This window comes from Bombina bombina, unplaced genomic scaffold (genome assembly GCF_027579735.1).
Source record: "Bombina bombina isolate aBomBom1 unplaced genomic scaffold, aBomBom1.pri scaffold_589, whole genome shotgun sequence".
Taxonomy (NCBI): domain Eukaryota; kingdom Metazoa; phylum Chordata; class Amphibia; order Anura; family Bombinatoridae; genus Bombina; species Bombina bombina.
The window spans coordinates 228,550-254,215 of record NW_026512582.1 but is presented as its reverse complement, the minus strand read 5'-3'; the positions used below and the strand labels follow the sequence as shown (position 1 = coordinate 254,215).

General features: G+C 44.2%; 1 protein-coding gene across 1 annotated transcript in view; it reads left to right on the top strand.

Moving 5' to 3' along the window:
* Positions 1–25,666, top strand: part of LOC128644409 (acid-sensing ion channel 1-like) — a gene marked incomplete at both ends in the record, with an annotated part of 273,946 nt that overhangs the window by 32,581 nt on the left and 215,699 nt on the right. Inside the window, one exon of the mRNA XM_053697033.1 lies at positions 16,641–16,768. Coding sequence (XP_053553008.1) covers positions 16,641–16,768 — 128 coding nt within the window. The remainder of the gene's footprint in view (positions 1–16,640; positions 16,769–25,666) is intronic.

The window sequence follows — 25,666 nt, the reverse complement described above, 5'->3', positions numbered from 1 at the left end:
ACATTTGGATTGGGGAGTGGGCGCTAGACTTGTGAATGTGGGGGTCAAGAAGGACTTACCTGCTGATGTTCTCCTTGGAAATGACTTGGCCCCCCTTGTTTCTGCCTATGCTCCCATGGATCCCGCTGATGTTAACCCTGTGACTACCCAAGCCCAGTCCCTCCGGGAAGAGACGCTTCCATGTTTGGGGTGGGGGCAGTACTGAGCCAAGTTGGAGCAGATGGCGGAGAACACCCCGTAGCTTACTTGAGCCGAAAGTTGTTGCCCCGGACATCCCCAAGCCGATCCGTTGGGATCAGACTGTGTATGCCGGCTTGGTTCTGGGGGAGCATTGTGGCAAACCTAGCCACTTCTGGACTATAACATAAGAAAGGTTGTCTATAGGCTGTATATTGTGCTATGTAGATGTGACAGACCCTTCTGTCAGCACTGAAAGAGTTAACTGTGTTCAGCTTTAGCCTCAGCTATTGTGCACTGTCATTAATGTTATTGATACACAGTCCATTGTTTAATCAACCTCAGAGAGCAGACCCTAGATGATAAGGAAAGCCAAGTGTGTGTCTGTGTTTAAATTGTTATCAGCTTGAGCAAGGTATTCTATTGTATCATGTAAAAGGGCGTGTTCCCTCCATTCAATGTACAACAGTCTTTCAACCCCCCTTCTGGGGGGGGTCAGACCTGCATAAATACTGGGCATATGAGCCTTAATAAAAGTCATTCTGTTTAAAAACCTGAAAACTGGCTGGGTTGTGAATTGCTGATTCCCTATGCAGGACATTGTTCCCTGGTGTTAACCCTTGGTATCCGGTTGGCACCGTTACAGTAGGTCTGTGTGATACCTCCTGTACCTAGTAATGTGAGTGTAGGTCTGTGTGATACCTCCTGTACCTAGTAATGTGAGTGTAGGTCTGTGTGATACATGCTGTACCTAGTAATGTGAGTGTAGGTCTGTGTGATCCCTCCTGTACCTAGTAACGTGAGGGTAGGTCTGTGTGATACCTGCTGTACCTAGTAATGTGAGTGTAAGTCTGTGTGATACCTCCTGTACCTAGTAATGTGAGTGTAAGTCTGTGTGATACCTCCTGTACCTAGTAATGTGAGTGTAGGTCTGTGTGATACCTCCTGTACCTAGTAATGTGAGGGTAGGTCTGTGTGATTTCTCCTGTACCTAGTAATGTGAGTGTAGGTCTGTGTGATACCTCCTGTACCTAGTAATGTGAGGGTAGGTCTGTGTGATACCTGCTGTACCTAGTAATGTGAGGGTAGGTCTGTGTGATACCTCCTGTACCTAGTAATGTGAGTGTAGGTCTGTGTGATACCTCCTGTAACTAGTAATGTGAGTGTAGGTCTGTGTGATCCCTCCTGTACCTAGTAATGTGAGTGTAGGTCTGTGTGATACCTCCTGTACCTAGTAATGTGAGTGTAGGTCTGTGTGATACCTCCTGTACCTAGTAATGTGAGGGTAGGTCTGTGTGATACCTCCTGTACCTAGTAATGTGAGGGTAGGTCTGTATGATCCCTCCTGTACCTAGTAATGTGAGTGTAGGTCTGTGTGATCTCTCCTGTACCTAGTAATGTGAGTGTAGGTCTGTGTGATCTCTCCTGTACCTAGTAATGTGAGTGTAGGTCTGTGTGATACCTCCTGTACCTAGTAATGTGAGGGTAGGTCTGTGTGATACCTCCTGTACCTAGTAATGTGAGTGTAGGTCTGTGTGACCCCTCCTGTACCTAGTAATGTGAGTGTAGGTCTGTGTGATACCTGCTGTACCTAGTAATGTGAGGGTAGGTCTGTGTGATACCTCCTGTACCTAGTAATGTGAGTGTAAGTCTGTGTGATACCTCCTGTACCTAGTAATGCGAGTGTAGGTCTATGTGATACCTCCTGTACCTAGTAATGTGAGGGTAGGTCTGTGTGATATCTCCTGTACCTAGTAATGTAAGTGTAGGTCTGTGTGATACCTTCTGTACCTAGTAATGTGAGGGTAGGTCTGTGTGATTTCTCCTGTACCTAGTAATGTGAGTGTAGGTCTGTGTGATACCTCCTGTACCTAGTAATGTGAGGGTAGGTCTGTGTGATATCTCCTGTACCTAGTAATGTAAGTGTAGGTTTGTGTGATACCTCCTGTACCTAGTAATGTGAGGGTAGGTCTGTGTGATACCTCCTGTACCTAGTAATGTGAGGGTAGGTCTGTGTGATCTCTCCTGTACCTAGTAATGTGAGTGTAGGTCTGTGTGATACCTCCTGTACCTAGTAATGTGAGGGTAGGTCTGTGTGATACCTCCTGTACCTAGTAATGTGAGTGTAGGTCTGTGTGATATCTCCTGTACCTAGTAATGTGAGTGTAGGTCTGTGTGATACCTCCTGTACCTAGTAATGTGAGGGTAGGTCTGTGTGATCTCTCCTGTACCTAGTAATGTGAGTGTAGGTCTGTGTGATACCTCCTGTACGTAGTAATGTGAGGGTAGGTCTGTGTGATATCTCCTGTACCTAGTAATGTAAGTGTAGGTCTGTGTGATACCTTCTGTACCTAGTAATGTGAGGGTAGGTCTGTGTGATTTCTCCTGTACCTAGTAATGTGAGTGTAGGTCTGTGTGATACCTCCTGTACCTAGTAATGTGAGGGTAGGTCTGTGTTACAAACTGCTGTTTGTAACTGGCCCTTTAAATGGAAAATTGCCCTGCTTCCCTGGATTTTGGAGAAGCCTATTTGCCAGCCTCCTTCCACATGACTATGGCCCCTGGAAGATTGTGCCCCTGAAAACCTATTAACTTTTATTGGGTGTGTATGGCCCTTTAAGAACCGTCTGGGGACATATTGTGACTTTGGTGAACAATGCCCCTTTAAGACTATGTCCCCAGACCTGTGAAATGACTTGTCCCTGGCTTTCTCCCACTTGGTTCAGTTTCATTGTGTGCCATTAAGAGTTAAATTTTGTTCAGCTTCAAGAAACCTATTCTAAATACAAGTCTGCTGGGATTAGCTCTAATTAGGTTTAGTGATCAACTTTCCCATTGTCTAATCAGACTAGTATTGATAAGGTGGACTGCATTGTTTTATTGTGTGTAATGTTATCTGCTGAAGTAAATGTTGTGGCCTGTCAAAGGGAGTGTCTCTCTATCTAATATCAAATGTGTGATGGGGGATTTTATGCCTCCCCCTGAGAGTGTCCTGTTTGCATGTAACCTCAATAAAAAGGAGGCTGTGTGCTCCAGCACATCAGACCTATTTTTGACCCTCTAACTTGCAGCTTTGACTCATGTTTGTAGGGGACAGCTTATAATCACTACAGGGATTGCTATGCTCTTCATACTCCCTTAGCTACAGGGATTGCTACAGAAGGAAGAGGTTCACCTACTGGAGCCTGGTCATAGGTCCAGGGTGCAGAGCAGACGGCGAGATACCAGCCCAGCAGCGGTGGTTCATAGAGTCTGCATTACTTATGGTGGCTATGCAGCAGTTATAGAGTGTCCACGGTGCTGCTGCTCCTTTGGTGAGCGCTAGGAGCATCCTTTTCTACGGTCCAACTTCCAGCCAGCCTGGAGGCAACCGTAACAGTCTGTGTGATATCTCCTGTACCTAGTAATGTAAGTGTAGGTTTGTGTGATACCTCCTGTACCTAGTAATGTGAGGGTAGGTCTGTGTGATACCTCCTGGACCTAGTAATGTGAGGGTAGGTCTGTGTGATCTCTCCTGTACCTAGTAATGTGAGGGTAGGTCTGTGTGATACCTCCTGTACCTAGTAATGTGAGTGTACGTCTGTGTGATACCTGCTGTACCTAGTAATGTGAGTGTAGGTCTGTGTGATACCTGCTGTACCTAGTAATGTGAGTGTAGGTCTGTGTGATACCTCCTGTACCTAGTAATGTGAGGGTAGGTCTGTGTGATCTCTCCTGTACCTAGTAATGTGAGGGTAGGTCTGTGTGATACCTGCTGTACCTAGTAATGTGAGGGTAGGTCTGTGTGATACCTCCTGTACCTAGTAATGTGAGTGTAGGTCTGTGTGATCCCTCCTGTACCTAGTAATGTGAGTGTAGGTCTGTGTGATTCCTCCTGAACCTAGTAATGTGAGTGTAGGTCTGTGTGATCCCTCCTGTACCTAGTAATGTGAGGGTAGGTCTGTGTGATACCTCCTGTACCTAGTAATGTGAGTGTATGTCTGTGTGATACCTGCTGTACCTAATAATGTGAGTGTAGGTCTGTGTGATACCTGCTGTACCTAGTAATGTGAGTGTAGGTCTGTGTGATACCTCCTGTACCTAGTAATGTGAGGGTAGGTCTGTGTGATCTCTGATGTACCTAGTAATGTGAGGGTAGGTCTGTGTGATACCTGCTGTACCTAGTAATGTGAGGGTAGGTCTGTGTGATACCTCCTGTACCTAGTAATGTGAGTGTAAGTCTGTGTGATCCCTCCTGTACCTAGTAATGTGAGTGTAGGTCTGTGTGATACCTCCTGTACCTAGTAATGTGAGTGTAGGTCTGTGTGATACCTCCTGCACCTAGTAATGTGAGTGTAGGTCTGTGTGATACCTGCTGTACTTAGTAATGTGAGGGTAGGTCTGTGTGATACCTCCTGTACCTAGTAATGAGAGTGTAGGTCTGTGTGATACCTGCTGTACCTAGTAATGTGAGGGTAGGTCTGTGTGATACCTCCTGTACCTAGTAATGTGAGTGTAGGTCTGTGTGATACCTCCTGTACCTAGTAATGTGAGTGTAGGTCTGTGTGATCCCTCCTGTACCTAGTAATGTGAGTGTAGGTCTGTGTGATACCTCCTGTACCTAGTAATGTGAGTGTAGGTCTGTGTGATACCTCCTGTACCTAGTAATGTGAGGGTAGGTCTGTGTGATACCTCCTGTACCTAGTAATGTGAGGGTAGGTCTGTATGATCCCTCCTGTACCTAGTAATGTGAGTGTAGGTCTGTGTGATCTCTCCTGTACCTAGTAATGTGAGTGTAGGTCTGTGTGATCTCTCCTGTACCTAGTAATGTGAGTGTAGGTCTGTATGATACCTCCTGTACCTAGTAATGTGAGGGTAGGTCTGTGTGATACCTCCTGTACCTAGTAATGTGAGTGTAGGTCTGTGTGATCCCTCCTGTACCTAGTAATGTGAGTGTAGGTCTGTGTGATACCTGCTGTACCTAGTAATGTGAGGGTAGGTCTGTGTGATACCTCCTGTACCTAGTAATGTGAGTGTAGGTCTGTGTGATCCCTCCTGTGCCTAGTAATGCGAGTGTAGGTCTGTGTGATACCTCCTGTACCTAGTAATGTGAGGTTAGGTCTGTGTGATTTCTCCTGTACCTAGTAATGTGAGGGTAGGTCTGTGTGATACCTCCTGTACCTAGTAATGTGAGTGTAGGTCTGTGTGATACCTCCTGTACCTAGTAATGTGAGTGTAGGTCTGTGTGATACCTGCTGTACCTAGTAATGTGAGTGTAGGTCTGTGTGATCCCTCCTGTACCTAGTAACGTGAGGGTAGGTCTGTGTGATACCTGCTGTACCTAGTAATGTGAGTGTAAGTCTGTGTGATACCTCCTGTACCTAGTAATGTGAGTGTAAGTCTGTGTGATACCTCCTGTACCTAGTAATGTGAGTGTAGGTCTGTGTGATACCTCCTGTACCTAGTAATGTGAGGGTAGGTCTGTGTGATATCTCCTGTACCTAGTAATGTAAGTGTAGGTCTGTGTGATACCTGCTGTACCTAGTAATGTGAGGGTAGGTCTGGTGTGATTTCTCCTGTACCTAGTAATGTGAGTGTAGGTCTGTGTGATACCTCCTGTACCTAGTAATGTGAGGGTAGGTCTGTGTGATATCTCCTGTACCTAGTAATGTGAGTGTAGGTCTGTGTGATACCTGCTGTACCTAGTAATGTGAGTGTAGGTCTGTGTGATACCTCCTGTACCTAGTAATGTGAGGGTAGGTCTGTGTGATCTCTCCTGTACCTAGTAATGTGAGGGTAGGTCTGTGTGATACCTGCTGTACCTAGTAATGTGAGGGTAGGTCTGTGTGATACCTCCTGTACCTAGTAATGTGAGTGTAGGTCTGTGTGATCCCTCCTGTACCTAGTAATGTGAGTGTAGGTCTGTGTGATTCCTCCTGTACCTAGTAATGTGAGTGTAGGTCTGTGTGATCCCTCCTGTACCTAGTAATGTGAGGGTAGGTCTGTGTGATACCTCCTGTACCTAGTAATGTGAGTGTACGTCTGTGTGATACCTGCTGTACCTAATAATGTGAGTGTAGGTCTGTGTGATACCTGCTGTACCTAGTAATGTGAGTGTAGGTCTGTGTGATACCTCCTGTACCTAGTAATGTGAGGGTAGGTCTGTGTGATCTCTGATGTACCTAGTAATGTGAGGGTAGGTCTGTGTGATACCTGCTGTACCTAGTAATGTGAGGGTAGGTCTGTGTGATACCTCCTGTACCTAGTAATGTGAGTGTAAGTCTGTGTGATCCCTCCTGTACCTAGTAATGTGAGTGTAGGTCTGTGTGATACCTCCTGTACCTAGTAATGTGAGTGTAGGTCTGTGTGATACCTCCTGCACCTAGTAATGTGAGTGTAGGTCTGTGTGATACCTGCTGTACTTAGTAATGTGAGGGTAGGTCTGTGTGATACCTCCTGTACCTAGTAATGAGAGTGTAGGTCTGTGTGATACCTGCTGTACCTAGTAATGTGAGGGTAGGTCTGTGTGATACCTCCTGTACCTAGTAATGTGAGTGTAGGTCTGTGTGATACCTCCTGTACGTAGTAATGTGAGTGTAGGTCTGTGTGATCCCTCCTGTACCTAGTAATGTGAGTGTAGGTCTGTGTGATACCTCCTGTACCTAGTAATGTGAGTGTAGGTCTGTGTGATACCTCCTGTACCTAGTAATGTGAGGGTAGGTCTGTGTGATACCTCCTGTACCTAGTAATGTGAGGGTAGGTCTGTATGATCCCTCCTGTACCTAGTAATGTGAGTGTAGGTCTGTGTGATCTCTCCTGTACCTAGTAATGTGAGTGTAGGTCTGTGTGATCTCTCCTGTACCTAGTAATGTGAGTGTAGGTCTGTATGATACCTCCTGTACCTAGTAATGTGAGGGTAGGTCTGTGTGATACCTCCTGTACCTAGTAATGTGAGTGTAGGTCTGTGTGATCCCTCCTGTACCTAGTAATGTGAGTGTAGGTCTGTGTGATACCTGCTGTACCTAGTAATGTGAGGGTAGGTCTGTGTGATACCTCCTGTACCTAGTAATGTGAGTGTAGGTCTGTGTGATCCCTCCTGTGCCTAGTAATGCGAGTGTAGGTCTGTGTGATACCTCCTGTACCTAGTAATGTGAGGTTAGGTCTGTGTGATTTCTCCTGTACCTAGTAATGTGAGGGTAGGTCTGTGTGATACCTCCTGTACCTAGTAATGTGAGTGTAGGTCTGTGTGATACCTCCTGTACCCTAGTAATGTGAGTGTAGGTCTGTGTGATACCTGCTGTACCTAGTAATGTGAGTGTAGGTCTGTGTGATCCCTCCTGTACCTAGTAACGTGAGGGTAGGTCTGTGTGATACCTGCTGTACCTAGTAATGTGAGTGTAAGTCTGTGTGATACCTCCTGTACCTAGTAATGTGAGTGTAGGTCTGTGTGATACCTCCTGTACCTAGTAATGTGAGTGTAGGTCTGTGTGATACCTCCTGTACCTAGTAATGTGAGGGTAGGTCTGTGTGATATCTCCTGTACCTAGTAATGTAAGTGTAGGTCTGTGTGATACCTTCTGTACCTAGTAATGTGAGGGTAGGTCTGTGTGATTTCTCCTGTACCTAGTAATGTGAGTGTAGGTCTGTGTGATACCTCCTGTACCTAGTAATGTGAGGGTAGGTCTGTGTGATATCTCCTGTACCTAGTAATGTAAGTGTAGGTCTGTGTGATACCTCCTGTACCTAGTAATGTGAGGGTAGGTCTGTGTGATACCTCCTGTACCTAGTAATGTGAGGGGGAGGTCTGTGTGATCTCTCCTGTACCTAGTAATGTGAGTGTAGGTCTGTGTGATACCTCCTGTACCTAGTAATGTGAGGGTAGGTCTGTGTGATACCTCCTGTACCTAGTAATGTGAGTGTAGGTCTGTATGATCCCTCCTGTATCTAGTAATGTGAGTGTAGGTCTGTGTGATCTCTCCTGTACCTAGTAATGTGAGTGTAGGTCTGTGTGATACCTCCTGTACCTAGTAATGTGAGGGTAGGTCTGTGTGATACCTCCTGTACCTAGTAATGTGAGTGTAGGTCTGTATGATCCCTCTTGTACCTAGTAATGTGAGTGTAGGTCTGTGTGATCTCTCCTGTACCTAGTAATGTGAGTGTAGGTCTGTGTGATACTTCCTGTACCTAGTAATGTGAGTGTAGGTCTGTGTGATACCTGCTGTACCTAGTAATGTGAGGGTAGGTCTGTGTGATACCTGCTGTACCTAGTAATGTGAGGGTAGGTCTGTGTGATACCTCCTGTACCTAGTAATGTGAGTGTAGGTCTGTGTGATCCCTCCTGTGCCTAGTAATGCGAGTGTAGGTCTGTCTGATACCTCCTGTACCTAGTAATGTGAGGGTAGGTCTGTGTGATACCCTCCTGTACCTAGTAATGTGAGTGTAGGTCTGTGTGATACCTCCTGTACCTAGTAATGTGAGGGTAGGTCTGTGTGATACCTGCTGTACCTAGTAATGTGAGTGTAGGTCTGTGTGATCTCTCCTGTACCTAGTAATGTGAGTGTAGGTCTGTGTGATCTCTTCTGTACCTAGTAATGTGAGGGTAGATCTGTGTGATTCTCCTGTACCTAGTAATGTGAGGGTAGGTCTGTGTGATTTCTCCTGTACCTAGTAATGTGAGGGTAGGTCTGTGTGATACCTCCCTGTACCTAGTAATGTGAGTGTAGGTCTGTGTGATACCTCCTGGTACCTAGTAATGTGAGTGTAGGTCTGTGTGATACCTGCTGTACCTAGTAATGTGAGTGTAGGTCTGTGTGATCCCTCCTGTACCTAGTAATGTGAGAGGTAGGTCTGTGTGATACCTGCTGTACCTAGTAATGTGAGTGTAAGTCCTGTGTGATACCTCCTGTACCTAGTAATGTGAGTGTAAGTCTGTGTGATACCTCCTGTACCTAGTAATGTGAGTGGTAGGTCCTGTGTGATACCTCCTGTACCTAGCTAATGTGAGGGTAGGTCTGTGTGATATCTCCTGTACTAGTAATGTAAGTGTAGGTCTGTGTGATACCTTCTGTACCTAGTAATGTGAGGGGTAGGTCTGTGTGATTTCTCCTGTACCTAGTAATGTGAGTGTAGGTCTGTGTGATACCTCCTGTACCTAGTAATGTGAGGGTAGGTCTGTGTGATATCTCCTGTACCTAGTAATGTAAGTGTAGGTCTGTGTGATACCTCCTGTACCTAGTAATGTGAGTGTAGGTCTGTGTGATACCTCCTGTACCTAGTAATGTGAGGGTAGGTCTGTGTGATCTCTCCTGTACCTAGTAATGTGAGGGTAGGTCTGTGTGATACCTCCTGTACCTAGTAATGTGAGTGTAGGTCTGTGTGATACCTCCTGTACCTAGTAATGTGAGTGTAGGTCTGTGTGATCCCTCCTATGCCTAGTAATGCGAGTGTAGGTCTGTGTGATACCTCCTGTACCTAGTAATGTGAGGTTAGGTCTGTGTGATTTCTCCTGTACCTAGTAATGTGAGGGTAGGTCTGTGTGATACCTCCTGTACCTAGTAATGTGAGTGTAGGTCTGTGTGATACCTCCTGTACCTAGTAATGTGAGTGTAGGTCTGTGTGATACCTGCTGTACCTAGTAATGTGAGTGTAGGTCTGTGTGATCCCTCCTGTACCTAGTAACGTGAGGGTAGGTCTGTGTGATACCTGCTGTACCTAGTAATGTGAGTGTAAGTCTGTGTGATACCTCCTGTACCTAGTAATGTGAGTGTAAGTCTGTGTGATACCTCCTGTACCTAGTAATGTGAGTGTAGGTCTGTGTGATACCTCCTGTACCTAGTAATGTGAGGGTAGGTCTGTGTGATATCTCCTGTACCTAGTAATGTAAGTGTAGGTCTGTGTGATACCTTCTGTACCTAGTAATGTGAGGGTAGGTCTGCGTGATTTCTCCTGTACCTAGTAATGTGAGTGTAGGTCTGTGTGATACCTCCTGTACCTAGTAATGTGAGGGTAGGTCTGTGTGATATCTCCTGTACCTAGTAATGTGAGTGTAGGTCTGTGTGATACCTGCTGTACCTAGTAATGTGAGTGTAGGTCTGTGTGATACCTCCTGTACCTAGTAATGTGAGGGTAGGTCTGTGTGATCTCTCCTGTACCTAGTAATGTGAGGGTAGGTCTGTGTGATACCTGCTGTACCTAGTAATGTGAGGGTAGGTCTGTGTGATACCTCCTGTACCTAGTAATGTGAGTGTAGGTCTGTGTGATCCCTCCTGTACCTAGTAATGTGAGTGTAGGTCTGTGTGATTCCTCCTGAACCTAGTAATGTGAGTGTAGGTCTGTGTGATCCCTCCTGTACCTAGTAATGTGAGGGTAGGTCTGTGTGATACCTCCTGTACCTAGTAATGTGAGTGTACGTCTGTGTGATACCTGCTGTACCTAATAATGTGAGTGTAGGTCTGTGTGATACCTGCTGTACCTAGTAATGTGAGTGTAGGTCTGTGTTATACCTCCTGTACCTAGTAATGTGAGGGTAGGTCTGTGTGATCTCTGATGTACCTAGTAATGTGAGGGTAGGTCTGTGTGATACCTGCTGTACCTAGTAATGTGAGGGTAGGTCTGTGTGATACCTCCTGTACCTAGTAATGTGAGTGTAAGTCTGTGTGATCCCTCCTGTACCTAGTAATGTGAGTGTAGGTCTGTGTGATACCTCCTGTACCTAGTAATGTGAGTGTAGGTCTGTGTGATACCTCCTGCACCTAGTAATGTGAGTGTAGGTCTGTGTGATACCTGCTGTACTTAGTAATGTGAGGGTAGGTCTGTGTGATACCTCCTGTACCTAGTAATGAGAGTGTAGGTCTGTGTGATACCTGCTGTACCTAGTAATGTGAGGGTAGGTCTGTGTGATACCTCCTGTACCTAGTAATGTGAGTGTAGGTCTGTGTGATACCTCCTGTACGTAGTAATGTGAGTGTAGGTCTGTGTGATCCCTCCTGTACCTAGTAATGTGAGTGTAGGTCTGTGTGATACCTCCTGTACCTAGTAATGTGAGTGTAGGTCTGTGTGATACCTCCTGTACCTAGTAATGTGAGGGTAGGTCTGTGTGATACCTCCTGTACCTAGTAATGTGAGGGTAGGTCTGTATGATCCCTCCTGTACCTAGTAATGTGAGTGTAGGTCTGTGTGATCTCTCCTGTACCTAGTAATGTGAGTGTAGGTCTGTGTGATCTCTCCTGTACCTAGTAATGTGAGTGTAGGTCTGTGTGATACCTCCTGTACCTAGTAATGTGAGGGTAGGTCTGTGTGATACCTCCTGTACCTAGTAATGTGAGTGTAGGTCTGTGTGATCCCTCCTGTACCTAGTAATGTGAGTGTAGGTCTGTGTGATACCTGCTGTACCTAGTAATGTGAGGGTAGGTCTGTGTGATACCTCCTGTACCTAGTAATGTGAGTGTAGGTCTGTGTGATCCCTCCTGTACCTAGTAATGCGAGTGTAGGTCTGTGTGATACCTCCTGTACCTAGTAATGTGAGGTTAGGTCTGTGTGATTTCTCCTGTACCTAGTAATGTGAGGGTAGGTCTGTGTGATACCTCCTGTACCTAGTAATGTGAGTGTAGGTCTGTGTGATACCTCCTGTACCTAGTAATGTGAGTGTAGGTCTGTGTGATACCTGCTGTACCTAGTAATGTGAGTGTAGGTCTGTGTGATCCCTCCTGTACCTAGTAACGTGAGTGTAAGTCTGTGTGATACCTCCTGTACCTAGTAATGTGAGTGTAAGTCTGTGTGATACCTCCTGTACCTAGTAATGTGAGTGTAAGTCTGTGTGATACCTCCTGTACCTAGTAATGTGAGTGTAGGTCTGTGTGATACCTCCTGTACCTAGTAATGTGAGGGTAGGTCTGTGTGATATCTCCTGTACCTAGTAATGTGAGTGTAGGTCTGTGTGATACCTCCTGTACCTAGTAATGTGAGGGTAGGTCTGTGTGATTTCTCCTGTACCTAGTAATGTGAGTGTAGGTCTGTGTGATACCTCCTGTACCTAGTAATGTGAGGGTAGGTCTGTGTGATATCTCCTGTACCTAGTAATGTAAGTGTAGGTTTGTGTGATACCTCCTGTACCTAGTAATGTGAGGGTAGGTCTGTGTGATACCTCCTGTACCTAGTAATGTGAGGGTAGGTCTGTGTGATCTCTCCTGTACCTAGTAATGTGAGTGTAGGTCTGTGTGATACCTCCTGTACCTAGTAATGTGAGGGTAGGTCTGTGTGATACCTCCTGTACCTAGTAATGTGAGTGTAGGTCTGTATGATCCCTCCTGTATCTAGTAATGTGAGTGTAGGTCTGTGTGATCTCTCCTGTACCTAGTAATGTGAGTGTAGGTCTGTGTGATACCTCCTGTACCTAGTAATGTGAGTGTAGGTCTGTGTGATACCTCCTGTACCTAGTAATGTGAGTGTAGGTCTGTATGATCCCTCTTGTACCTAGTAATGTGAGTGTAGGTCTGTGTGATCTCTCCTGTACCTAGTAATGTGAGTGTAGGTCTGTGTGATACTTCCTGTACCTAGTAATGTGAGTGTAGGTCTGTGTGATACCTGCTGTACCTAGTAATGTGAGGGTAGGTCTGTGTGATACCTGCTGTACCTAGTAATGTGAGGGTAGGTCTGTGTGATACCTCCTGTACCTAGTAATGTGAGTGTAGGTCTGTGTGATCCCTCCTGTGCCTAGTAATGCGAGTGTAGGTCTGTCTGATACCTCCTGTACCTAGTAATGTGAGGGTAGGTCTGTGTGATACCTCCTGTACCTAGTAATGTGAGTGTAGGTCTGTGTGATACCTCCTGTACCTAGTAATGTGAGGGTAGGTCTGTGTGATACCTGCTGTACCTAGTAATGTGAGTGTAGGTCTGTGTGATCTCTCCTGTACCTAGTAATGTGAGTGTAGGTCTGTGTGATCTCTTCTGTACCTAGTAATGTGAGGGTAGATCTGTGTGATTTCTCCTGTACCTAGTAATGTGAGGGTAGGTCTGTGTGATTTCTCCTGTACCTAGTAATGTGAGGGTAGGTCTGTGTGATACCTCCTGTACCTAGTAATGTGAGTGTAGGTCTGTGTGATACCTCCTGTACCTAGTAATGTGAGTGTAGGTCTGTGTGATACCTGCTGTACCTAGTAATGTGAGTGTAGGTCTGTGTGATCCCTCCTGTACCTAGTAATGTGAGGGTAGGTCTGTGTGATACCTGCTGTACCTAGTAATGTGAGTGTAAGTCTGTGTGATACCTCCTGTACCTAGTAATGTGAGTGTAAGTCTGTGTGATACCTCCTGTACCTAGTAATGTGAGTGTAGGTCTGTGTGATACCTCCTGTACCTAGTAATGTGAGGGTAGGTCTGTGTGATATCTCCTGTACCTAGTAATGTAAGTGTAGGTCTGTGTGATACCTTCTGTACCTAGTAATGTGAGGGTAGGTCTGTGTGATTTCTCCTGTACCTAGTAATGTGAGTGTAGGTCTGTGTGATACCTCCTGTACCTAGTAATGTGAGGGTAGGTCTGTGTGATATCTCCTGTACCTAGTAATGTAAGTGTAGGTTTGTGTGATACCTCCTGTACCTAGTAATGTGAGTGTAGGTCTGTGTGATACCTCCTGTACCTAGTAATGTGAGGGTAGGTCTGTGTGATCTCTCCTGTACCTAGTAATGTGAGGGTAGGTCTGTGTGATACCTCCTGTACCTAGTAATGTGAGTGTACGTCTGTGTGATACCTGCTGTACCTAGTAATGTGAGTGTAGGTCTGTGTTATACCTGCTGTACCTAGTAATGTGAGTGTAGGTCTGTGTGATACCTCCTGTACCTAGTAATGGGAGGGTAGGTCTGTGTGATCTCTCCTGTACCTAGTAATGTGAGGGTAGGTCTGTGTGATACCTGCTGTACCTAGTAATGTGAGGGTAGGTCTGTGTGATACCTCCTGTACCTAGTAATGTGAGTGTAGGTCTGTGTGATCCCTCCTGTACCTAGTAATGTGAGTGTAGGTCTGTGTGATTCCTCCTGTACCTAGTAATGTGAGTGTAGGTCTGTGTGATCCCTCCTGTACCTAGTAATGTGGGGGTAGGTCTGTGTGATACCTCCTGTACCTAGTAATGTGAGTGTACGTCTGTGTGATACCTGCTGTACCTAATAATGTGAGTGTAGGTCTGTGTGATACCTGCTGTACCTAGTAATGTGAGTGTAGGTCTGTGTGATACCTCCTGTACCTAGTAATGTGAGGATAGGTCTGTGTGATCTCTCCTGTACCTAGTAATGTGAGTGTAGGTCTGTGTGATACCTGCTGTACCTAGTAATGTGAGTGTAGGTCTGTGTGATCCCTCCTGTACCTAGTAATGTGAGGGTAGGTCTGTGTGATACCTGCTGTACCTAGTAATGTGAGTGTAAGTCTGTGTGATACCTCCTGTACCTAGTAATGTGAGTGTAAGTCTGTGTGATACCTCCTGTACCTAGTAATGTGAGTGTAGGTCTGTGTGATACCTGCTGTACCTAGTAATGTGAGGGTAGGTCTGTGTGATAGCTCCTGTACCTAGTAATGTAAGTGTAGGTCTGTATGATACCTTCTGTACCTAGTAATGTGAGGGTAGGTCTGTGTGATTTCTTCTGTACCTAGTTATGTGAGTGTAGGTCTGTGTGATACCTCCTGTACCTAGTAATGTGAGGGTAGGTCTGTGTGATATCTCCTGTACCTAGTAATGTAAGTGTAGGTTTGTGTGATACCTCCTGTACCTAGTAATGTGAGGGTAGGTCTGTGTGATACCTCCTGTACCTAGTAATGTGAGGGTAGGTCTGTGTGATCTCTCCTGTACCTAGTAATGTGAGGGTAGGTCTGTGTGATACCTCCTGTACCTAGTAATGTGAGTGTAGGTCTGTGTGATACCTGCTGTACCTAGTAATGTGAGGGTAGGTCTGTGTGATATCTCCTGTACCTAGTAATGTAAGTGTAGGTCTGTGTGATACCTTCTGTACCTAGTAATGTGAGGGTAGGTCTGTGTGATTTCTCCTGTACCTAGTAATGTGAGTGTAGGTTTGTGTGATACCTCCTGTACCTAGTAATGTGAGGGTAGGTCTGTGTGATATCTCCTGTACCTAGTAATGTAAGTGTAGGTTTGTGTGATACCTCCTGTACCTAGTAATGTGAGGGTAGGTCTGTGTGATACCTCCTGTACCTAGTAATGTGAGGGTAGGTCTGTGTGATCTCTCCTGTACCTAGTAATGTGAGGGTAGGTCTGTGTGATACCTCCTGTACCTAGTAATGTGAGTGTACGTCTGTGTGATACCTGCTGTACCTAGTAATGTGAGTGTAGGTCTGTGTTATACCTGCTGTACCTAGTAATGTGAGTGTAGGTCTGTGTGATACCTCCTGTACCTAGTAATGTGAGGGTAGGTCTGTGTGATCTCTCCTGTACCTAGTAATGTGAGGGTAGGTCTGTGTGATACCTGCTGTACCTAGTAATGTGAGGGTAGGTCTGTGTGATACCTCCTGTACCTAGTAATGTGAGTGTAGGTCTGTGTGATCCCTCCTGTACCTAGTAATGTGAGTGTAGGTCTGTGTGATTCCTCCTGTACCTAGTAATGTGAGTGTAGGTCTGTGTGATCCCTCCTGTACCTAGTAATGTGAGGGTAGGTCTGTGTGATACCTCCTGTACCTAGTAATGTGAGTGTACGTCTGTGTGATACCTGCTGTACCTAATAATGTGAGTGTAGGTCTGTGTGATACCTGCTGTACCTAGTAATGTGAGTGTAGGTCTGTGTGATACCTCCTGTACCTAGTAATGTGAGGATAGGTCTGTGTGATCTCTCCTGTACCTAGTAATGTGAGGGTAGGTCTGTGTGATACCTGCTGTACCTAGTAATGTGAGTGTAGATCTGTGTGATACCTCCTGTACCTAGTAATGTGAGTGTAGGTCTGTGTGATACCTCCTGTACCTAGTAATGTGAGTGTAGGTCTGTGTGATACCTCCTGTACCTAGTAATGTGAGTGTAGGTCTGTGTGATACCTCCTGTACCTAGTAAGGTGAGTGTAGGTCTGTGTGATACCTGCTGTACCTAGTAATGTGAGTGTGGATGCAGTTGGTCTTTCTTTAATTTACATGTTGTGGCACTTGGTATCAGCACGTTTATTAAGTGCCAGTGAGGGGTCGTTGATTGCTGTGTGTTCCTCCGAAGACGGATTAGTCTTGTAAGTCATTTTAGCTATTAGTATATAACTGTAACGGTGTAGTAAGTGGTATCTGTTTGTAATAAAGTCACAGATGAGATATGTTCTATACTTTATGCTAAAGTGTGATAAGGGAGAGCGAAATTGTAAATGACTAAATCGCACTGTTGTCAATAAAGTTATTCCCGGTAAAGTTAAGAGACTGTTTGCTGTGGGATGGAAGTCAGAAAACTTAGCTATATGAGTATTAATATATTAACCTATCACATCCACTAACCTCTCTCTCCCCTCCATTGGTTAGAAGAGACCTCTCTGGAGGCAGGAGTCAAAGTTCAAATACACACTCAGGAAGAGCCCCCATTTATAGATCAGCTGGGGTTTGGAGTGGCTCCTGGATTCCAAACTTTCGTTTCGTGCCAGAAGCAGAGTGTATCCTTTAACTATTAAATCCACAGCTCTCTACTCAGTGCCTGCTAAAGACCACTGATTCATTATATATCTAGAAATACACGTCTAAATTTCCACAAATGTACCCTATGTATTCTCTATATTACACATTCCTCTCTAAAGCTTGTCTTACTAAACCATATTACATATATTGTTGTCCCATATAGGATGTAGGCCCTCCCTATAATTCCTCCCATTACACATATAAACATCCTATAACTCCCCCCATTACACACATAAACATCTTATAACTCCTCCCATTACACATATAAACATCTTATCACTCCTCCCATTACACATATAAACATCCTATAACTCCTCCCATTACACATATAAACATCTTATAACTCCTCCCATTACACATATAAACATCCTATAACTCCTCCCATTACACATATAAACATCCTATAACTCCCCCCATTACACATATAAACATCTTATAACTCCTCCCATTACACATATAAACATCGTATAACTCCTCCCATTACACATATAAACATCCTATAACTCCTCCCATTACACATATAAACATCATATAACTCCTCCCATTACACATATAAACATCTTATAACTCCTCCCATTACACATATAAACATCTTATCACTCCTGCCATTACACATATAAACATCCTATAACTCCTCCCATTACACATATAAACATCCTATAACTCCTCCCATTACACATATAAACATCTTATAACTCCTCCCATTACACATATAAACATCCTATAACTCCCCCATTACACATATAAACATCATATAACTCCTCCCATTACACATATAAACATCCTATAACTCCCCCCCATTACACATATAAACATCTTATAACTCCTCCCATTACACATATAAACATCTTATAACTCCTCCCATTACACATATAAACATCCTATAACTCCTCCCATTACACATATAAACATCCTATAACTCCTCCCATTACACATATAAACATCCTATAACTCCTCCCATTACACATATAAACATCTTATTACTCCTCCCATTACACATATAAACATCCTATAACTCCCCCATTACACATATAAACATCTTATAACTCCTCCCATTACACATATAAACATCCTATAACTCCTCCCATTACACATATAAACATCCTATAACTCCCCCCATTACACATATAAACATCTTATAACTCCTCCCATTACACATATAAACATTGTATAACTCCTCCCATTACACATATAAACATCCTATAACTCCTCCCATTACACATATAAACATCTTATAACTCCTCCCATTACACATATAAACATCTTATAACTCCTCCCATTACACATATAAACATCCTATAACTCCCCCATTACACATATAAACATCTTATAACTCCTCCCATTACACATATAAACATCTTATAACTCCTCCCATTACACATATAAACATTGTATAACTCCTCCCATTACACATATAAACATCCTATAACTCCTCCCATTACACATATAAACATCCTATAACTCCTCCCATTACACATATAAACATCATATAACTCCCCCATTACACATATAAACATCCTATAACTCATCCCATTACACATATAAACATCTTATAACTCCTCCCATTACACATATAAACATCCTATAACTCCTCCATTACACATATAAACATCCTATAACTCCCCCATTACACACATAAACATCCTATAACTCCTCCCATTACACACATAAACATCCTATAACTCCCCCATTACACATATAAACATCCTATAACTCCTCCAATTACACATATAAACATCCTATAACTCCTCCCATTACACATATAAACATCCTATAACTCCCCCCATTACACATATAAACATCTTATAACTCCTCCCATTACACATATAAACATCATATAACTCTTCCCATTACACATATAAACATCTTATAACTCCTCCCATTACACATATAAACATCCTATAACTCCTCCCATTACACATATACACATCTTATAACTCCCCCCGTTACACATATAAACATCCTATAACTCCCCCATTACACATATAAACATCCTATAACTCCTCCCATTACACATATAAGCATCCTATAAATCCTCCCATTACATATATAAACATATTATAACTCCTCCCATTACACATATAAACATCCTATAACTCCTCCATTACACATATAAACATCTTATAACTCCTCCCATTACACATATAAACATCCTATAACTCCTCCCATTACACATATAAACATGCTATAACTCCTCCCATTACACATATAAACATCTTATAACTCCCCCCATTACACATATAAACATCTTATAACTCCTCCCATTACACATATAACCATCCTATAAATCCTCTCATTACACATATAAACATCCTATAACTCCTCCCATTACACACATAAACATCCTATAACTCCCCATTACACATATGAACATCCTATAACTCCTCCCATTACACATATGAACATCCTATAACTCCTCCCATTACACATATAAACATCCTATAACTCCCCCCATTACACATATAAACATCTTATAACTCCTCCCATTACACATATAAACATCTTATAACTCCTCCCATTACACATATAAACATCCTATAACTCCTCTCATTACACATATAAACATCTTATAACTCCTCCCATTACACATATAAACATCCTATAACTCCTCCCATTACACATATAAACATCCTATAACTCCTCCCATTACACATATAAACATCTTATAACTCCTCCCATTACACATATAAACATCCTATAACTCCTCCCATTATACAAATACCCTTCATATAACTCCTCCCATTACACATATACCCTCCCTATAAAGTGGGTATTGAAAATAATCACCCCTCTTGAGAATAATCACATTTTGTTGCTTTGCAGCCTAAAGTAAAGTCAGGCACAGTTTTTGTTTATCCAGTTGTAATTACTCAGTGCAACTTATAACATCCAAGTGAAAGATATAACGCCAACATGTCAGGCAAAAATAAAGACAATCTTTACAAAAATGCAACAAATGATGCACAGCAGAAGAAAGAGCCTTACTCTGATTTAGCAGTTATTACAAAGACTAGTCCTAAAGCCAGTGTACACAGGCCATTTTCTGCAGTACAGCGGTCCCACCCTTTGCTCTCTCTCTATCCCCCTCTCTTTTGCTCTCTATTTCTCCCCTCTCTTTTGCTCTCTCTTTCTCCCCTCTCTTTTGCTCTCTCTCTCTCCCCTCTCTTTTACTCTCTCCCCCTCTCTTTTACTCTCTCTCTCTCCCCCCTCTCTTTTGCTCTCTCTCTCCCCCCTCTCTTTTGCTCTCTCTCTCTCCCTCCCCCCTCTCTTTTGTTCTCTCTTCCCCCTCTCTTTTGCTCTCTCTCCCCCCTCTCTTTTGCTCTCTCTCTTCCCCCTCTCTTTTTGGCTCTCTCTCCCCCTCTCTTTTGCGCTCTCTCCCCCTCTCTTTTGCGCTCTCTCCCCCTCTCTTTTGTGCACTCTCCCTCCTCTCTTTTGTGCACTCTCCCCCCTCTCTTTTGTGCACTCTCCCTCCCTCTTATGCTGTCTCTCTCCCCCCTCTCTTTCTTTTACAAGATACGATGAGTCCAAGGATTTCATCCTTACTTATGGGATATCGCTTCCTGGTCAACAGGAGGAGGCAAAGAGCACCACAGCAGAGCTGTATATATAGATCCTCCCTTCCCTCCCACCCCAGTCATTCTCTTTGCCTGTGTTAGAAATAGGAAGAGGTAAAGTGAGGTGTTAGTTTAGTTTCTTCAATCAAGAGTTTTTTTATTTTTAAATGGTGCCAGTGAGTACTATTTTATTACAGGGTGTAGCCAGGACCTGGTCAGCCTCTTGTTAGCAGAGCTACAGGTGGCTTTAAAGCATTGGGAACTGGTGGGATTAATTTCTCACTGCGCCTCCCATACTGTATGCTGCCCTTCTCAATATGGTCTTAGCAATTCTAACTAAGGCCCTGTATGTCTCCACAGAATGGCAAGAAGATACAGAAGACTTCTTCATAGCTGTGGGACGATTCCTGCTGTCGATCAGCACCAAGATATGTGCAGCTCTTTTTTCTGGGACAGCTTTAACTCAGGAATCGCTGCAGCCTTTATTTCTGTGAACCCCTAATTTTACCCAGGGCCTCCCTACAGGTGTTAAGGAGGAAGTGGTGGGGGTGGATTGATTGGGACGCTCAGGACACATTTATGGGATATGTGGGAGCGCATATAGACTTGGACTGACGCTGGGGCTAATCATGTCTGACCCTAAAAGCGGAGCATGCCTCTGGTGTTTATGTGTGTATTACTGTCAAGAGAATCAAGTGTGGGTGAGAGAGTCGAGACCGCATGGCTTTTACACTGCGATCACGACATACGGCTCACGGAGGAAGACCCAATCACTATGACGTGAGGAGTTAGTGATGCCCACGAAGGGCGGAGTTTTTCTCCCGCGCTCTGGATGCCGTGCAGCTACATTCCGTAATACGCAGCGTAGATGAGTGATCGGAGCTTCACTGTCTGCCGGGACAGCATGGTTTTATGTTATAGGAGCAAGCGGTCTTAGGCAGTGTATATTTGAAAGTGGAGACAACTTCGAGGGGGCAGGTAGGCGCCTCAGCAGAGCTGTTGAGGCGGCAGAGGCATAGTTTAACGATCCGTTTTTTTCCTCTGATGTCTTCAGTTTAATTTGATTTGTGTGTATCGTCTGTCACTTTGATGGTTAATTTTTAAAGGTACAGCTGCACACTTTATTCAGAGGTCTTTATTCAACACATTAGTTGCAAGTCAAGACCAAGTCTGTTTTTATTTATGCTAACATGGATATGAATTTCCAGTTCCCAAGAGAACTTCGGAAATTATTGCTACGGAATGGGAGAGACCAGGTATACCATTCTCTCCTTCTCCCATTTTCAGGAAGATGTATCCCATAGCGGATTCTATCAGGAATTCTTGGCAGACGGTTCCTAAGGTGGAAGGTGCTATTTCCACTTTGGCTAAACGAACTACTATCCCTATTGAGGATAGTTGTGCCTTTAAGGACCCTATGGATAAGAAATTAGAGGTTCTTCTTAAGAAACTTTATGTTCATCAAGGGTTACTTTTACAACCGGCAGCCTGCATCATCACGGTTACCATGGCGGCTGTTTAATGGTTTGATGCTCTGGAGGAATCTCTTAAAACTGAGACTCTTTTGGAAGAGATACAGGACAGAATTAAAGCCCTTAAGGTGGCTAATTCTTTTGTGACAGATGCTTCTCTGCAAATTACTAAATTGGCGGCTAAGAGCTCAGGATTTTCAATTTTAGCACATAGGGCTGCCGCCTTATGGCTGAAGTCATCAAGTCTGCTGACGTGTCATCCAAAACTAAGCTTTTGGTTATCCCTTACAAGGGAAAGACCTTGTTTGGTCCTGACTTGAAAGAAATTATTTCTGATATCACGGGAGGTAAGGGTCACCTCCTCCCTCAGGATAAGAAATCAAAACAGATGGGTTGACAGAGTAATTATCGTTCCTTTCAAAATTTCAAGGGAACCCCCTCTTCCCCTTCCAGGAGGGGGGCTATTCTCAACCCAAGTCCATGTGGAGGCCCAACCAGGCTTGGAACAAGGGCAAACAACCCAAAAACCTGTTGCTGCCACCAAGTCAGCATGAAGGGATGGCCCCCGATCCAGAACCGGATCTAGTGGGGGACAGACTATTGTTTTTCATCCAGGCTTGGATAAGAGACATTCAAGATCCTTGGGCAATAGATATAGTATCTCAAGGATACAAACTGGAGTTCAGAAATTCTTCCCCAGAGGAAGATTCCTTCTATCTCGATTGTCTGTAGACCAGATAAAGAGAGAGGCGTTCTTACGCTGTGTAAGAGACCAATCCTCCATGGTAGTAATTTGTCCCGTTTCAATTCAGGAATGGGGACAGGGATTTTATTCAAATCTGTTTGTAGTTCCCAAAAAAGAGGGAACGTTCAGAACTATCTTAGATCTCAAGAGTCTAAACAAGTTTCTCAGAGTTATTATTATTATTATTATACTTTATTTATGAAGCGCCAACATATTCCGCGGCGCTGTCCATGGATACAATTCATTTAAATAAAACAATACAAGACTTGTAAAAGACAGGACAAAATTTACAAACACATACAGGAGGGATTGAGGGCCCTATTCCCATGGGAACTTACAATCTAGAAGGGTAGGAGGTTGAGAAACAGGAAGTGAGGACTGCAAGATTTGGAAAGATGTTAATACAGAGTTAGATGAGGGAAATGTTAGGTAAGTAAAGTTAATTTATTATTGAGTTGGGTGGTAGGCTTCCCTGAACAGAAAAATCTTCAGGGAACATTTAAAGGAAGACAGATTAGGGCAAAGCCTGACAGCACGAAGGAGAGTGTTCCAGAGGGTAGGTGCTGCACGACAGAAGTCCTGCAGTCTAGCATGAGAAGAGGTGATAGTTGCGGATGCAAGGAGCAGGTCATTGTTGGATCTTAGTGGATGGGCTGAAGTATACTTGTGTATTAGAGAGGATAGGTAAAGGGGAGTGGCGTTGGTGAGAGCTTTGTATGTAAGGGTGAGAATTTTGAATTTAATTCTGCTGTGAATGGGGAGCCAATGAAGGGACTCACAGAGAGGTGCAGCAGATGCAGATCGACAGGAAAGGTGGATCAGCCTGGAGGAGGCATTTAGGATGGTTCGAAGGGGGGAGAGGCGGGAAAGAGGAAGGCCAGCGAGTAGGTTATTGCAGTAGTCAAGTCGGGAGATAACAAGGGAGTGGATTATTTGCTTTGTGGTGTCAGCACTCAGAAAAGGGCGAATTTTGGAAATATTGCGTAGATGGTTGCGGCAGGATGTAGAAAGCGATTGGATATGGGGGACGAAGGATAGATTTGAGTCAAGTGTGCCTCCGAGGCAGCGGACTGGATCGATGGAAGAATGGTACGAATAGAGTTCCATCTTTCAAGATGGAAACTATTCGTACCATTATTCCATTGATCCAGGCAGGTCAATTTATGACTACCGTTGATCTAAAGGATGCATATCTTCATGTTCCTATCCACAGAGATCATCACAAGTTCCTGAGGTTTGCCTTTCTGGACAAACATTTTCAGCTCGTGGCTTTTCCTTTTGGTCTGGCCACGGCACCCAGAATTTTCACAAAGGTTCTGGGGTCGCTGCTAGCAGTTCTGAGAACGCGGGGCATTGCAGTGGTGCCTTATCTGGACGATATTCTGATCCAGGTGTCGTCTTATCAGCTAACAAAGTCTCATAACGACATTGTTCTGTCCTTCCTGAGGACTCATGGGTGGAAGGTAAATCTGGAAAAGAGTTCTCTAGTTCCACAGACAAGGGTTCCTTTCTTGGAACTCTAATCGACTCTCTATCCATGAAAATATTTTTGACGGAGGTCAGAAAATTAAAGATTCTGAACACATTCTGAGCCCTTCAGACCAATCCCCGGCCGTCAGTGGCTCAGTGCATGGAGGTAATTGGATTGATGGTAGCGGCAATGGACATCATTCCATTTGCTCGGTTTCATCTCAGGCCTTTGCAACTAAACATGCTCAAACAGTGGACTGGAGATTATACAAATTTGTCTCCTCAAATACATCTGGATCAGGAGACAAGGGACTCTCTTCTATGGTGGTTGTCGCTGAATCATCTATCCCAGGGGACATGCTTTCACAGACCCTCATGGGTGATAGTGACAACGGATGCCAGCCTGTTAGGCTGGGGAGCAGTCTGGAATTCCCTAAGGGCTCAGAGGGCCTGGACTCAGGTGGAGTCTCTCCTTTCCATCAATATCCAAGAGTTGAGAGCAATATTCAATGCACTTCAGGCTTGGCCTCAGTTGGCTTCGGCCCTATTCATCAGATTCCAGTCAGACAACATAACGATGGTGGCCTACATCAATCATCAGGGGGGAACAAGAAATTTCTTAGCGATGGCAAAAGTAGCCAGGATAATACAGTGGGCGGAGTCTCACTCTTGCCATCTGTCCGCGATCCACATCCCAGGGGTGCAAAACTGGGAAGCAGATTTTCTGAGCAGACAGACATTTCATCCGGGAGTATGGGAACTCCATCCAGAGGTATTTGCCGACCTGATTCTCAGATGGGGCAGGCCAGAGTTTGATCTCATGGCATCTCGCCAGAATGCTAAGCTTCCGAGATATGGGTCCAGGGATCCCCAGGCCGAGCTGATAGATGCCTTGGCAGTGCCTTGGTCCTTCAGCCTAGCTTATGTGTTCCCTCCATTTGCTCTCCCCCGGGTGATTGCTTGAGTCAAACAGGAGAGTGCATCGGTGATACTCATTGCCCCTGCGTGGCCTCACAGGACTTGGTCTGCCGATCCGGTGGACAAATCATCCCAACCCCCATGGAAGCTTCCATTGAGGAAAGACCTTCTCATTCAGGGACCCTTCCATCAAACGAATCTAGTTTCTCTGCAGCTAACTGCTTGGAGATTGAACGCTTAATTTTATCTAAGCGAGGGTTTTCTGATTCGGTCATATATACCTTGATTCAGGCACGTAAGCCTGTTACTAGAAAGATTTACCATAAGATATGGCGTAAATATCTTTATTGGTGCGAATCCAAGGGATACTCATGGAGTAGGGTTAGGATTCCCAGGATTTTGTCTTTTCTCCAAGATGGATTGGAGAAAGGGTTGTCAGCAAGTTCCTTAAAGGGACAGATTTCTGCTTTGTCTATTTTGTTACACAAGCGTCTGGCAGATGTTCCAGATGTTCAATCTTTTTGTCAGGCTCTGACTAGAATCAGGCCTGTGTTTAGACCAATTGCTCCTCCTTGGAGTTTGAATTTAGTTCTTAAAGTTCTTCAAGGGGTTCTGTTTGAACCTATGCATTCCATAGATATTAAATTATTATCTTGGAAAGTTTTATTTTTGGTTGCTATTTCTTCTGCTCGAAGAGTATCTGAGCTTTCAGCATTA